Source organism: Eriocheir sinensis, chromosome 6 (assembly GCF_024679095.1).
Source record: "Eriocheir sinensis breed Jianghai 21 chromosome 6, ASM2467909v1, whole genome shotgun sequence".
NCBI lineage: Eukaryota > Metazoa > Arthropoda > Malacostraca > Decapoda > Varunidae > Eriocheir > Eriocheir sinensis.
This window is the reverse complement of record NC_066514.1, coordinates 3,285,703-3,297,199: the sequence shown is the minus strand read 5'-3', so window position 1 is coordinate 3,297,199 and position 11,497 is coordinate 3,285,703. Positions and strand designations below refer to the sequence as shown.

The 11,497-nt window shown below is 44.7% G+C and overlaps 1 protein-coding gene across 1 annotated transcript in view; it reads right to left on the bottom strand.

The window, feature by feature from the left end:
• LOC126986824 (ras-GEF domain-containing family member 1B-like) overlaps positions 1–5,436 on the bottom strand; it is a 109,387-nt gene extending 103,951 nt beyond the window's left edge. Inside the window, 1 exon segment of the mRNA XM_050843208.1 lies at positions 4,435–5,436. Within this exon segment, the coding sequence (XP_050699165.1) occupies positions 4,435–4,482 (48 nt within the window). The 5' untranslated portion in view covers positions 4,483–5,436.
• Positions 5,437–11,497: the final 6,061 nt, after the last annotated feature.

The window sequence follows — 11,497 nt, the reverse complement described above, 5'->3', positions numbered from 1 at the left end:
ATCTCTCCCTGGCAATACAAAGCTAGTCTCAGTGGGCTCATCCGAGGTACCACTGCCCACCCTCCACTACCGACATCCATCATTCTCAGAACCACCACCCGCCTCTGTGTCTTCGCGGCAAGGCCCTGCAAAAAGAGTGGCCGCTTGCCTCATGGCTCCGCTTATTGATGGTGCGTCGCGCCGGATCCGCAGCCCCGCCGACAGGACAATAAATCTCAGGAGCGGCCGCGTCAAAACTTGAATGTTGCTTCCCAGGCGCGGCGCGGACCGTCTGACCCGCGGCGGCCCAGTGACGGCTGCGTTAAATGGCCCGATTCGGGGACACTGGCTGATTCCCGCTCGGTATCTCGCCTTTGATTCTATGAGGTGGCTGAATGGATAGCGTGACGGCGCCGCGTTCAGGACGACGCGAGTTCAATCCCCGCCCGGTGCCACCAAGCTGGGATTTTTCAGCCGCCGCCGAGTGGCTTAAAACTACCCACATGCTGTCCAGAAGACCACCTATCAACCCGGACTCTAGATTCTAGGATTAAAGATGAGCTCCGGGAGGGCAGCATGAGCCAATGCAAGATGGCGCCACTATAAACACTCGCCTGCGCCAGAACGGGGTGGGCTGACCATCAGGCACCACCGGGAAGAAGCCTTGGGCCGACCATCAGGATCCACCGGGAAGAAGCCTTGGCCGACCATCAGGATCCACCGGGAAGAAGCCTTGGGCCGACCATCAGGCCCCACCCGGAAGAGGCCTTGGACCGACCATCAGGATCCGCCGGGAAGAAGCCTTGGACCGACCATCAGGATCCACCGGGAAGAAGCCTTGGGCTGACCATCAGGATCCACCGGGAAGAAGCCTTGGGCCGACCATCAGGATCCACCGGGAAGAAGCCTTGGGCCGACCATCAGGATCCACCGGGAAGAAGCCTTGGGCCGACCATCAGGATCCACCGGAAGAAGCCTTGGGCCGACCATCAGGATCCACCGTGAAGAAGACTTGGTCAGACCATCAGGATCCACCGGGAAGAAGCCTTGGGCCGACCATCAGGATCCACCGGGAAGAAGCCTTGGGCCGACCATCAGGATCCACCGGGAAGAAGCCTTAGTCCGACCATCAGGATCCACTGGGAAGAAGCCTTGGGCCGGCCATCAGGATCCACCGGGAAGAAGCCTTGGGTCGACCATCAGGATCCACCGGGAAGAAGCCTTGGGCCGACCATCAGGATCCACCGGGAAGAAGGCTTGGGCCGACCATCATGATCCACTGGGAAGAAGCCTTGGGCCGACCATCAGGATCCACCGGGAAGAAGCCTTGGGCCGACCATCAGGATCCACCGGGAAGAAGCTTACCGGCGCAATAGGCCACGACGTAAAAATAAAAAATAAAATAAAAAACCGGTCCAGATAAGCCTTCTTCCCCTCCTGTACCTTCCCCACTGACCCACTCCCTCTTCTCTGTACCCCTGACTACAAAAACAGGGCGGCTAGCGGCACACACCACAAGCTGCCTCATCAACGTTGGTATAAATAGACGCGGATCTGTTGCACGCTCCCCATTGACAACGAGGAGTAAGACACGGAGTAAAACAGAGCGTCTTTTTTTATAGATACACGTTTTTCGCATTAGACGTTTGTACGGCGCTCCGGAAACGTTTTTTTCTATCGCACACATGTATTAATGGCATTACTCATTAAACGTTATTGTGATTTATTTATTATTTAAACGTTATTGTGATTTATTTATTATTTTTACAACAAAGGAGACAGCTCAAGGGCACAAATAAAAGGAAACAATAATAAAAAAAGCCCGCTACTCATTAACCTTTATCGTGTATTCAGTTGACACAATACAACCATTCAGCACATTACAAACATGCATTCATTTCAGCTCGAAAGTTGTAAAGTTTCGTTTAGTCGGCGCAACATCCGTGGTCATATGCCGGAGAGAGACAGAAGGGGAAGGAATTATAGGAAAAGGGAACAGACCCCAGGAGACGGGACACAACCCCCGATTAATACCTGGTACCCATTCACTGCTGGGTGGACAGGGGCGTAGGGTACTGGAAAAGCCGCCCAAATTTTTCCACTCCACCCGGGAATCGAACCCGGGCTCTCTCGGTTGTGAGCCGAGTGTGCTAGTCACTCGTTTCAGCTCGACTTCCTCCATGAATACGATAACGCTTGAATAACGATTCTTGACAGCATCGGCGTGAGCTCCAGCAATGTGCCGTGAGCAGCGAGGCCCCGGGCAGGAGTGGAGGCATGCAGTTGGCAAGTTCAGAAGACTAGTTAGTATGTAAATAGCAGAAGAAAGAGATGCAACACAGCGGATAAATTTAAGAGGTAAAAGACGAGGTAGAAGATAGATAGGAGGAGAGTTGATGTGACGAAGAGACTTAGGGTCGTTTTATAAAGCATTTCGCCGCCCAAGAACACATATTTGACAAGGTTTTCGCAGGAGTTGTGGGCATTTTCAGGAGTAGTTTTATGACCCTGGTGGTAGTCTGACCCTTCCTCTGTACCGTGAACCTGAAGAAACACATATTTGACAAGGCTTTCGCAGGAGTTGTAGGCATTTCCAGGAGTAGTTTTATGACCCTGGTGGTAGTCTGACCCTTCCTCTGTACCGTGAACCTGAAGAAACACATATTTGACAAGGCTTTCGCAGGAGTTGTGGGCATTTCCAGGAGTAGTTTTATGACCCTGGTGGTAGTGTGACCCTTCCTCTGTACCGTGAACCTGAAGAAACACATATTTGACAAGGCTTTCGCAGGAGTTGTGGGCATTTTCAGGAGTAGTTTTATGACCCTGGTGGTAGTCTGACCCTTCCTCTGTACCGTGAACCTGAAGAAACACATATTTGACAAGGTTTTCGCAGGAGTTGTGGGCATTTCCAGGAGTAGTTTTATGACCCTGGTGGTAGTCTGACCCTTCCTCTGTACCGTGAGCCTAAAAAACATTCATTAGAACCCGACTGATATCCCCTTTTGACCTTTAGAAATAGTTGATGTGAGAAGGGAAAGTATCTTGTAATATGAGCCTTAAAGGGTCATATTTTTAAACCTTCCCGCGCCCAAGCACATACATTAAACAAGGCTTTCGTGGAGTTTGTAGACATTTCCAGGGGCAGTTTCATGACCCTGGTGGTAGTCTGGCCCTTCCTCTGTACCGTGAACGCAAAGAAACACCCATGGAGACGCGTTTGACCTCTTATTTCGCCTTAAGAAATGATGGATCCAAGAGAAGGGAGTGTCTAACAATGCCGACCTATATTAGACTCCAAATACCTGTTTCTGAGGATCCCCCCCCCCCCCCCCACACACACACAGGATGCATAATCTATACCGGAGCGGACAAGGTTAGCATCGGGGAGGTGGGGCGGAGGGGGTGGGGGTCAGATTTGCTTTAAACGATTCGGAACGCACAACCTCAAGGGAGCCGATTTAGTAAAGGATGAGAGATATGAAGCGTTCGGTAAAATTCCCAATTAACAAATAACCTTCAAAATTAAACCGACATCGTAGAGGCTGTGAATGCTTTGGAATGTATTGGAATGTGTGTGTGTGTGTGTGTGTGTGTGTGTGTGTGTGTGTGTGTGTGTGTGTGTGTGTGTGTGTGTTAGGGTTGTAGTAAGGGTAGGAATAGTATTTGCATTAGTATAAATAGTAGTAGTAGTAGTAGTAGTAGTAGTAATAGTTGTTGTTGTTGTTACTGATATCACATCGCCGGCACCATCAGCCTCACCAACTCCAAATCGCCAATCGTATTCAGACTCTGTTGAAAAATAAAAATGCAACCGTTTCCTTTAATCACGGGGCCGCATGGGAGGCTATCAGGTGGAGCGGGGCAGGCCGGGGCACTCCATCCCCTTCCCCGCCTGCAGCCCCGTCGATCAAAGGGCAGCCGGGGTGGGGGTGGCGGGGAAGGTTCAGGGGGCGTGCGTAACTTCCCGCAATACATGTCCCCTCGCACTGGATGACTTGCCGCCCGCCTCGCCTCCAGCCGTTCAGAGTCACCCACGCGTTACCTGTGAACCTAATTAGACGCTTGTTGTGTGAAGCGGTGTTGCTGTATACAAGGTTGCCCTGCCCTTGAGAAATAGGTATGTCTCTCTCTCTCTCTATCTCTCTCTCTTTCTGTCTGTATGTCTGTCTGTCTGTCTTTCTGTCTCTTTCTCTCTCTCTCTCTCTCTCTATCTCTCTCTCCAAAAAAGAATCTTCCTCTCTCTCTCTCTCTCTCTCTCTCTCTCTCTCCAAAAAACAATCTTCCCAACATACACAAACACTCTCTCTCTCTCTCTCTCTCTCTCTCTCTCTCTCTCTCTCTCTCTCTCTCTCTCTCTCCACCCCACCCACACACACACAGTTCCAAAAAAACACGCACATACAACCCCTCTTAAACCCCCCTCTCCTTCCCCTTCCCCCTCAAACACACACTTACCTTGAGGAAGGGCACTTGGAGCCTCGAGGCGTAGAAATACATGGCCATAGCGGAAGCAGGGGGTGGTGGAGTGGGGGGGCGAGAGTGGCAAGGGGGGCAGGTTAGCGGTCGGCAGGGTGGCGGTGGAGGTGGTGGCGGTGGTGGTGTGTGGTGGTTGCGTGGCTGTAGTGGCGAGCGAGGGCCCCATTCTGCTCCCTCGGCGGCTGTGTCATAGTAAAAAGGACACTCTCTATGGCCCTGCTGCGTCGCCTTCTGCTGTTCGTGGGTCTCCTGTCTCGGGCGGGAGTGTCTGAGCGGCTGCCATCATGCCTCACCGCCGCCTGGTCCTCTTACACTGATGACGGTGGTGGAGGTCCAGGGCTTTAATAGCGGTAATATCCAGTGTTTTCCCTCCCGTGGGTAGCGTGATTAAGCTACGCCGAAGAGGAACGTGAGAGAAAAATCGTTTCACCTCGATGTTTAGTAAAAGGACACCTCTCCTCCCGAAACTGACCTCTGTTTTTGGACGCTCCTTTGACCTCTATTCAGGAGCAGTAAGTAGCGGGATTTTTTTTTTACTGTCTCCTTAGCTGTAAAAAAAATTGTAGTAGCTTGTAGTATTGGTAGTAGTAGTAGTAGTGGTTAAGTGGTATGTGTTGCTACCTCTACGATATTTGGGTATACTGAAATGTCTTTAAAGTAGGTAGATTGTCATTTGTTTTTCGTTTTTTTAGTGTTTTCTGTCTATTTTTACGCCATTAATGATTCTTCTGTGCCATCATCTCGTAGTTCTTCCAGTCTGTGATATCATTTATTTCACTTTTCACTTAATTTTGTTTTCCCTTCACTAAACATTTTTACTCATTCTAATGTTCTTTTTTTCTAACGGCACAAATTTCAGCATTACTTATTTTTTTGTGTTTGTCGTTTTCTGCTTTGAGTGTTTTTTTTCCTTTGTTTTTCGTCGAATTTCCTTTTTCTTGTGTTTCATTCAGTCATTTTTGTGTGTGTCGTTTTCTGCTTTGAGTGTTTTTTTTACTTTGTTTTTTGTCGAATTTCCTTTTTCTTGTGTTTCATGTAGTCATTTTTGTGTGTATCGTTTTCTGCTTTGAGTGTTTTTTTACTTTGTTTTTTTGTCGAATTTCCTTTTTCTTGTGTTTCATTTAGTCATTTTTGTGTTTGTCGTTTTCTGCTTTGAGTGTTTTTTTTTACTTTGTTTTTTGTCGAATTTCCTTTTTCTTGTGTTTCATGTAGTCATTTTTGTGTGTGCCGTTTTCTGCTTTGAGTGTTTTTTCCTTTGTTTTTCGTCGAATTTCCTTTTTCTTGTGTTTCATGTAGTCATTTTTGTGTTTGTCGTTTTCTGCTTTGAGTGTTTTTTTTTACTTTGTTTTTTGTCGAATTTCCTTTTTCTTGTGTTTCATGTAGTCATTTTTGTGTTTGCCGTTTTCTGCTTTGAGTGTTTTTTTCCTTTGTTTTTTGTCGAATTTCCTTTTTCTTGTGTTTCATGTAGTCATTTTTGTGTTTGCCGTTTTCTGCTTTGAGTGTTTTTTTTTACTTTGTTTTTTGTCGAATTTCCTTTTTCTTGTGTTTCATTCAGTCATTTTTGTGTGTATCGTTTTCTGCTTTGAGTGTTTTTTTTCTTTGTTTTTTGTCGAATTTCCTTTTTCTTGTGTTTCATGTAGTCATTTTTGTGTGTATCGTTTTCTGCTTTGAGTGTTTTTTTTCCTTTGTTTTTTGTCGAATTTCCTTTTTCTTGTGTTTCATGTAGTCATTTTTGTGTGTGTCGTTTTCTGCTTTGAGTGTTTTTTTTTACTTTGTTTTTCGTCGAATTTCCTTTTTCTTGTGTTTCATGTAGTCATTTTTCATTTACATTTTTTGTATTGCGAGTTTTTATCTTCACAATCCGCTATTTTTCCTTTTATTTCCTCACTCCTTTTGCTGTTCTTGCAGATTGTCATTTTCCTATATTTTTCTTCGTATCTCGTATATTATTTCCAGTTTAGTTTTTATTTCTTATTTATTTTCCTTATATTTCATCATTCTTGTGGTTTTGATCAATCGTCATTTCTTCCAATTTTCATATTTGCTATTTTCGTTTTTTTTTAATTCCTAATTTTTTCTTTCTTAAATTTCATGAATCTTGTAATTCCTCTAAGTTTTTTTTTTCTGTTTTTCCCTCTTGGTTTCAATTCGATGTTTTCATTTTATAAGTAGTCTTTGGTGTTTTCAAATTCGCTGTACCTCTTAACTAACAATCCAACTCTCTCTCTATATTTTCTCCTTTAATTTCCGTTTCACATTTCAATTCACCTCATAATTTCCGTCACGAGTTATCTCTCCACTTTTCCGTGTTCATTTTCCTCGCCTACCTTCGCTGTACATCCATCTGTCAATGTGATTATGTTGTCATTATGATAGTGATAACTCCATTCCTACGGCGTGTGAGTGAGTGAGTGAGTGAGTGAGTGAGTGGAGGAGGGGTGGATGGTATGTGTATATGTGTGCATGTGTCCAATAGTTATGTAGCCAAGGTCACATCCCAATCTATATGCCAATCAGCGAGGAGCCAAATGCACCGCTCAATGCAAACAGGAACAGGGCGATCATTGCATACCTCGATACGTCAATCAGAGGCTGGCGGGCAAAACAGGGAGGAAACAATAGGGGCCTTCACCATGCTTTTAATTAGGTTAGGTTAGGTTAGGTTAGGTTAGGTCATGTTAGGTTAGGTTAGGTTAGGTCATGTTAGGTTAGGTCATGTTAAGATAGGTCATGTTAGGTTAGGTAATTTTAGGTTGGGTCATGTTAAGTTAGGTCATGTTAAGTTAGGACATGTTAAGTTAGGTCATGCTAGGTTAGGTCATGTTAGGTTAGGACATGTTAGGTTAGGTCATTTTAGGTTAGGTCATGTTAGGTTAGGTCATGTTAGGTTAGGTCATGTTAGGTTAGGTCATGTTAGGTTAGGTCATGTTAGGTTAGGTCATGTTAGGTTAGGTCATATTAGATTAGGTCATGTTAGGTTAGGTCATGTTAGGTTAGGTCATGTTAGGTTAGGCCATTTTAATTTAGGTCATGTTAGGTCAGGTCATTTTTAACCCGTAGGTACATACAAATTTACATGGACGCTATGCCTGGTCGTTTTAACCATTCAGAGGCAACAAAACGCTCCTATGTGAAACTGAGATGAAAGGAAAGTTGGAAAGTTTGGTTAAGTCGGCGCAACATTTGTGGTCATATGCCGGAGAGAGACAGAAGGTGAAGGAAGTATAGGAGAAGGGAACAGACCCCAGGAGACGGGACACAACCCCGATTAATACCTGGTACCCATTCCCAGCTGGGTGGACAAGGGCGTAGGGTATCGGAAAAGCCGCCCAAATTTTTCCACTCCGCCCGGGAATCGAACCCGGGCTCTCTTGGTTGTGAGCCGAGTGTGCTAACCACTGCACCACGAAGCCCCCAAACTGAGATGAGGTGTGAAACTGAACCGTTGTCAGAATTCCAGTACCAGTTTCGTTTCCTCTCCGTCTCATAATTTGTGTTCCCTTGGGTAGCTACGGAAGGGTTAGCGAACATTTCCTTTGCAAGAATAGAGAGAAAGGATCAGAGGAGAGAGGAAGAGATAGATAGATAGATAGATAGAGAGAGAGAGAGAGAGAGAGAGAGAGAGAGAGAGAGAGAGAGAGAGAGAGAGAGAGAGAGAGAGAGAGAGAGAGAGAGCAAACACACTTAATGATTTATGCACCCATACAGCGAACACACTCTCTCTCTCTCTCTCTCTCTCTCTCTCTCTCTCTCTCTCTCTCTTTCTACTCCTTTCCCAAGCCCCATTCTCTCTCTCAATCTCCTTACTCCCTCCTCTCTCTTCCCTTCCCTTCTCTTCCCTCTCCCTTAAACCTCACCTTCTCTTCATCTTCCTACTTCCTCCGTCTTCCTCTCCTCTCTGACCCTCCTCCTCACCTCCCTACCTCTTCAGCTCCTCTCTCCTGCTTTCATAAACACTCACCAAAGGAAATTCGTTAGCGGGCTTGCATTAGAAGGAGAAGGAGGAGGAGGTTGAGGACGAGGAGGAAGTAGAGGAGGTTGAAGATGAAGAAATGAAGAAGAGATTGAAAGGAGTATTAGAAGAGAGGAAGGAAGACAGCAGGTGAAGGAGGTAGACGAAGAAGAAAAGAAAGACAGATAGAAAAGAAAATCAAAAAAGAGGAAGAAAGGAAAGGAGAGGAAAGAAAGGAAGGGAAGGGAGGAAAGAAAGGAAGATAAGGGAGGAAAGAAGTTAGTTAAAGAAGTTTATATGAAAAAAGAAAAGAGAAATAAATAAAGAAAAGTAAATAAAACGAGAGAGAGAGAGAGAGAGAGAGAGAGAGAGAGAGAGAGAGAGAGAGAGAGAGAGAGAGAGAGAGAGAGAGAGAGAGAGAGAGAGAGAGAGAGAGAGAGAGAGAGAGAGAGAGAGAGAGAGAGAGAGAGAGAGAGAGAGAGAGAGAGAGAGAGAGAGAGAGAGAGAGAGAGAAAAGGAACTCCCGGACACAAATTAATTTTCGGAAAATGGTAGATTAAAGACTTTCCTCCTCCTCCTCCTCCTCCTCCTCCTCCTCCTCCTGGTACTCTTCTTACTTCTCCTCTTCCTCTTCTTCCTCCTCCTCCTCCTCTTCCTCTTTTAACTTCTTCATTGACCTCATTTTCTTCTTCTCTTTTTTTTCATTCATTTCTTCTGCTTCCCTAATTTTATCTTCGTCTTCTTTTGCTCATCTCCTCCTCCTCCTCCTCCTCCTCCTCGTCCTCCTCCTCCTCCTCCTCCTCCTCCTCTCTTTCACTTGTCTCCTCTTTCTCCTCCGTCTCTTCCTCCTCCTCTTCGTGTTCTTGCTAATGTTCCTCTTCCTCCTCCTCCTACTCCTCCTCCTCCTCTCTTTCACTTGTCTCCTCTTTCTCCTCCATCTCTTCCTCCTCCTCTTCGTGTTCTTGCTAATGTTCCTCTTCCTCCTCCTCCTCCTCCTCCTCCTCCTCTCTTTCACTTGTCTCCTCTTTCTCCTCCATCTCTTCCTCCTCCTCTTCGTGTTCTTGCTAATGTTCCTCCTCTTCCTCCTCCTCCTCCTCCTCCTCCTCCTATCTTTCACTTGTATCCTCTTTCTCCTCCATCTCTTCCTCCTCCTCTTCGTGTTCTTGCTAATGTTCCTCTTCCTCCTCCTCCTCCTCCTCCTCTTCTGCTACTCTTCCTCCTCATCCGTTTTCATTTATTTCCTCTTCCTCCTCCTCCTCCTCCTCTTCCTCCATTACATCATTACTCAATACGTAAGGGATGTCTATTAATATCCTCCGAAATTATATAATGGTTGTTATTATTATTATTATTATTATTATTATTATTATTATTATTATTATTATTATTATTATTATTATTATTATTAGAATGATGATGATGGGTAATTTAAATATATATATATAACCAAAAAAATAGAATTGGTAACGATCTTAATTAACATGAAAGGAAGGAAGATATTGAAAAGGAGGAGGAGGAGGAGGAGGAGGAAGAGGAGGAGGAGGAGGAGGAGGAGGAGGAGGAGGTAGATTATGAGCAGCAGAAGACACACTAACACCAAACAACCACCATCACCATCAACATCACCACCAACATCACCACCACCACCACCACCAACATCACCACCACCACCACCACCACCACCATCACCACCACCATCACCATCACCACCATCACCACCCGATGATGATAATGATGATGATGATGATTAGAAGAAAAAGTGAAAAATAATAATAAAAGAAATTTGAAGGAAAAAGAAAAAGATGATTCTGACAACAAAACAACAAGACAAAAAACAAAAAGAAAAAAGGAGAAAAAGAAGAAAATCGAAACAAAAACAAAAAAAAGAGGAAATGAAGAAGAAGAAGAAAAAGATGAAGAAAAAGAAGAAAAGAAGAAGAAAATTTGACTTGCGAAGCAGCGAACCCAAACTCAAGATCTAAATTAGCTTTGCCCTTAACTTGTTCTCTCTCTCTCTCTCTCTCTCTCTCTCTCTCTCTCTTTGTCTGTCTGTCTCTCTCTCTGACATTAATCAACATTCCCTACCCTCAAGAGACCTCTCCCTCCCTCCCTCCCTCCCTCCTTCCCTCCTTCTCCTCCAGTCTCTCCCTCCTCCCTCAAGACTGTCTCCTGAATAACTCTTTTCAAACACTCTCTCTCTCTCTCTCTCTCTCACACACACACACACACACACACACACACACACACACACACACACTCCTTAATCTTTTCACTTTTTCATTAGTACGTCAAGAGGAAGGTCTTTACAGAGTCACCCCACACTCTTTGAACGAATTTGTGTGTCTCTAACTAACGTATTCTAACACAATTCGGAGCTCCTGTAGCCTACATACATTCGACAAGGCTCTCGTAGGAGTTTTTTGGAGGGGCATTTGCAGAGGTAGTTTTAAGACCAGGTAATTTGGTCATTCCTCTGTGCCATGAACCTATAAAAACACTCATTAAAACACCATCGATCTCACTTTTTTCCCTATTTTTTGAGTCTTTCGTAGGAGTTTTAAGCGTTTACAGAGGTAGTTTTATGACCCTTCTGGTAGTCTGATAACACCTCTGTGCCATGAACCTATAAAAACACTCATTAAAACTCCATTGACCTCATTTTCGGCCTATTTTTGAGTCTTTCTTAGGAGTTTTAAGCGTTTACAGAGGTAGTTTTATGACCCTTCTGGTAGTCTGATAACACCTCTGTGCCATGAACCTATAAAAACACTCATTAAAACACCATCGATCTCACTTTTTTCCCTATTTTTTTAGTCTTTCTTAGGTGTTTTAAGCGTTTACAGAGGTAGTTTTATGACCCTTCTGGTAGTCTGATAACACCTTTGAGCCTTGAACCTATAGAAACACTCATTAAAACTCCACTGATCTCATTTTTTGCCTATTTTTGAGTCTTTCGTAGGAGTTTTAAGCGTTTACAGAGGTAGTTTTATGACCCTTCTGGTAGTCTGATAACACCTCTGTGCCTTGAACCTATAGAAACACTCATTAAAACTCCATTGATCTCACTTTTTGCCTATTTTTAAGTCTTTC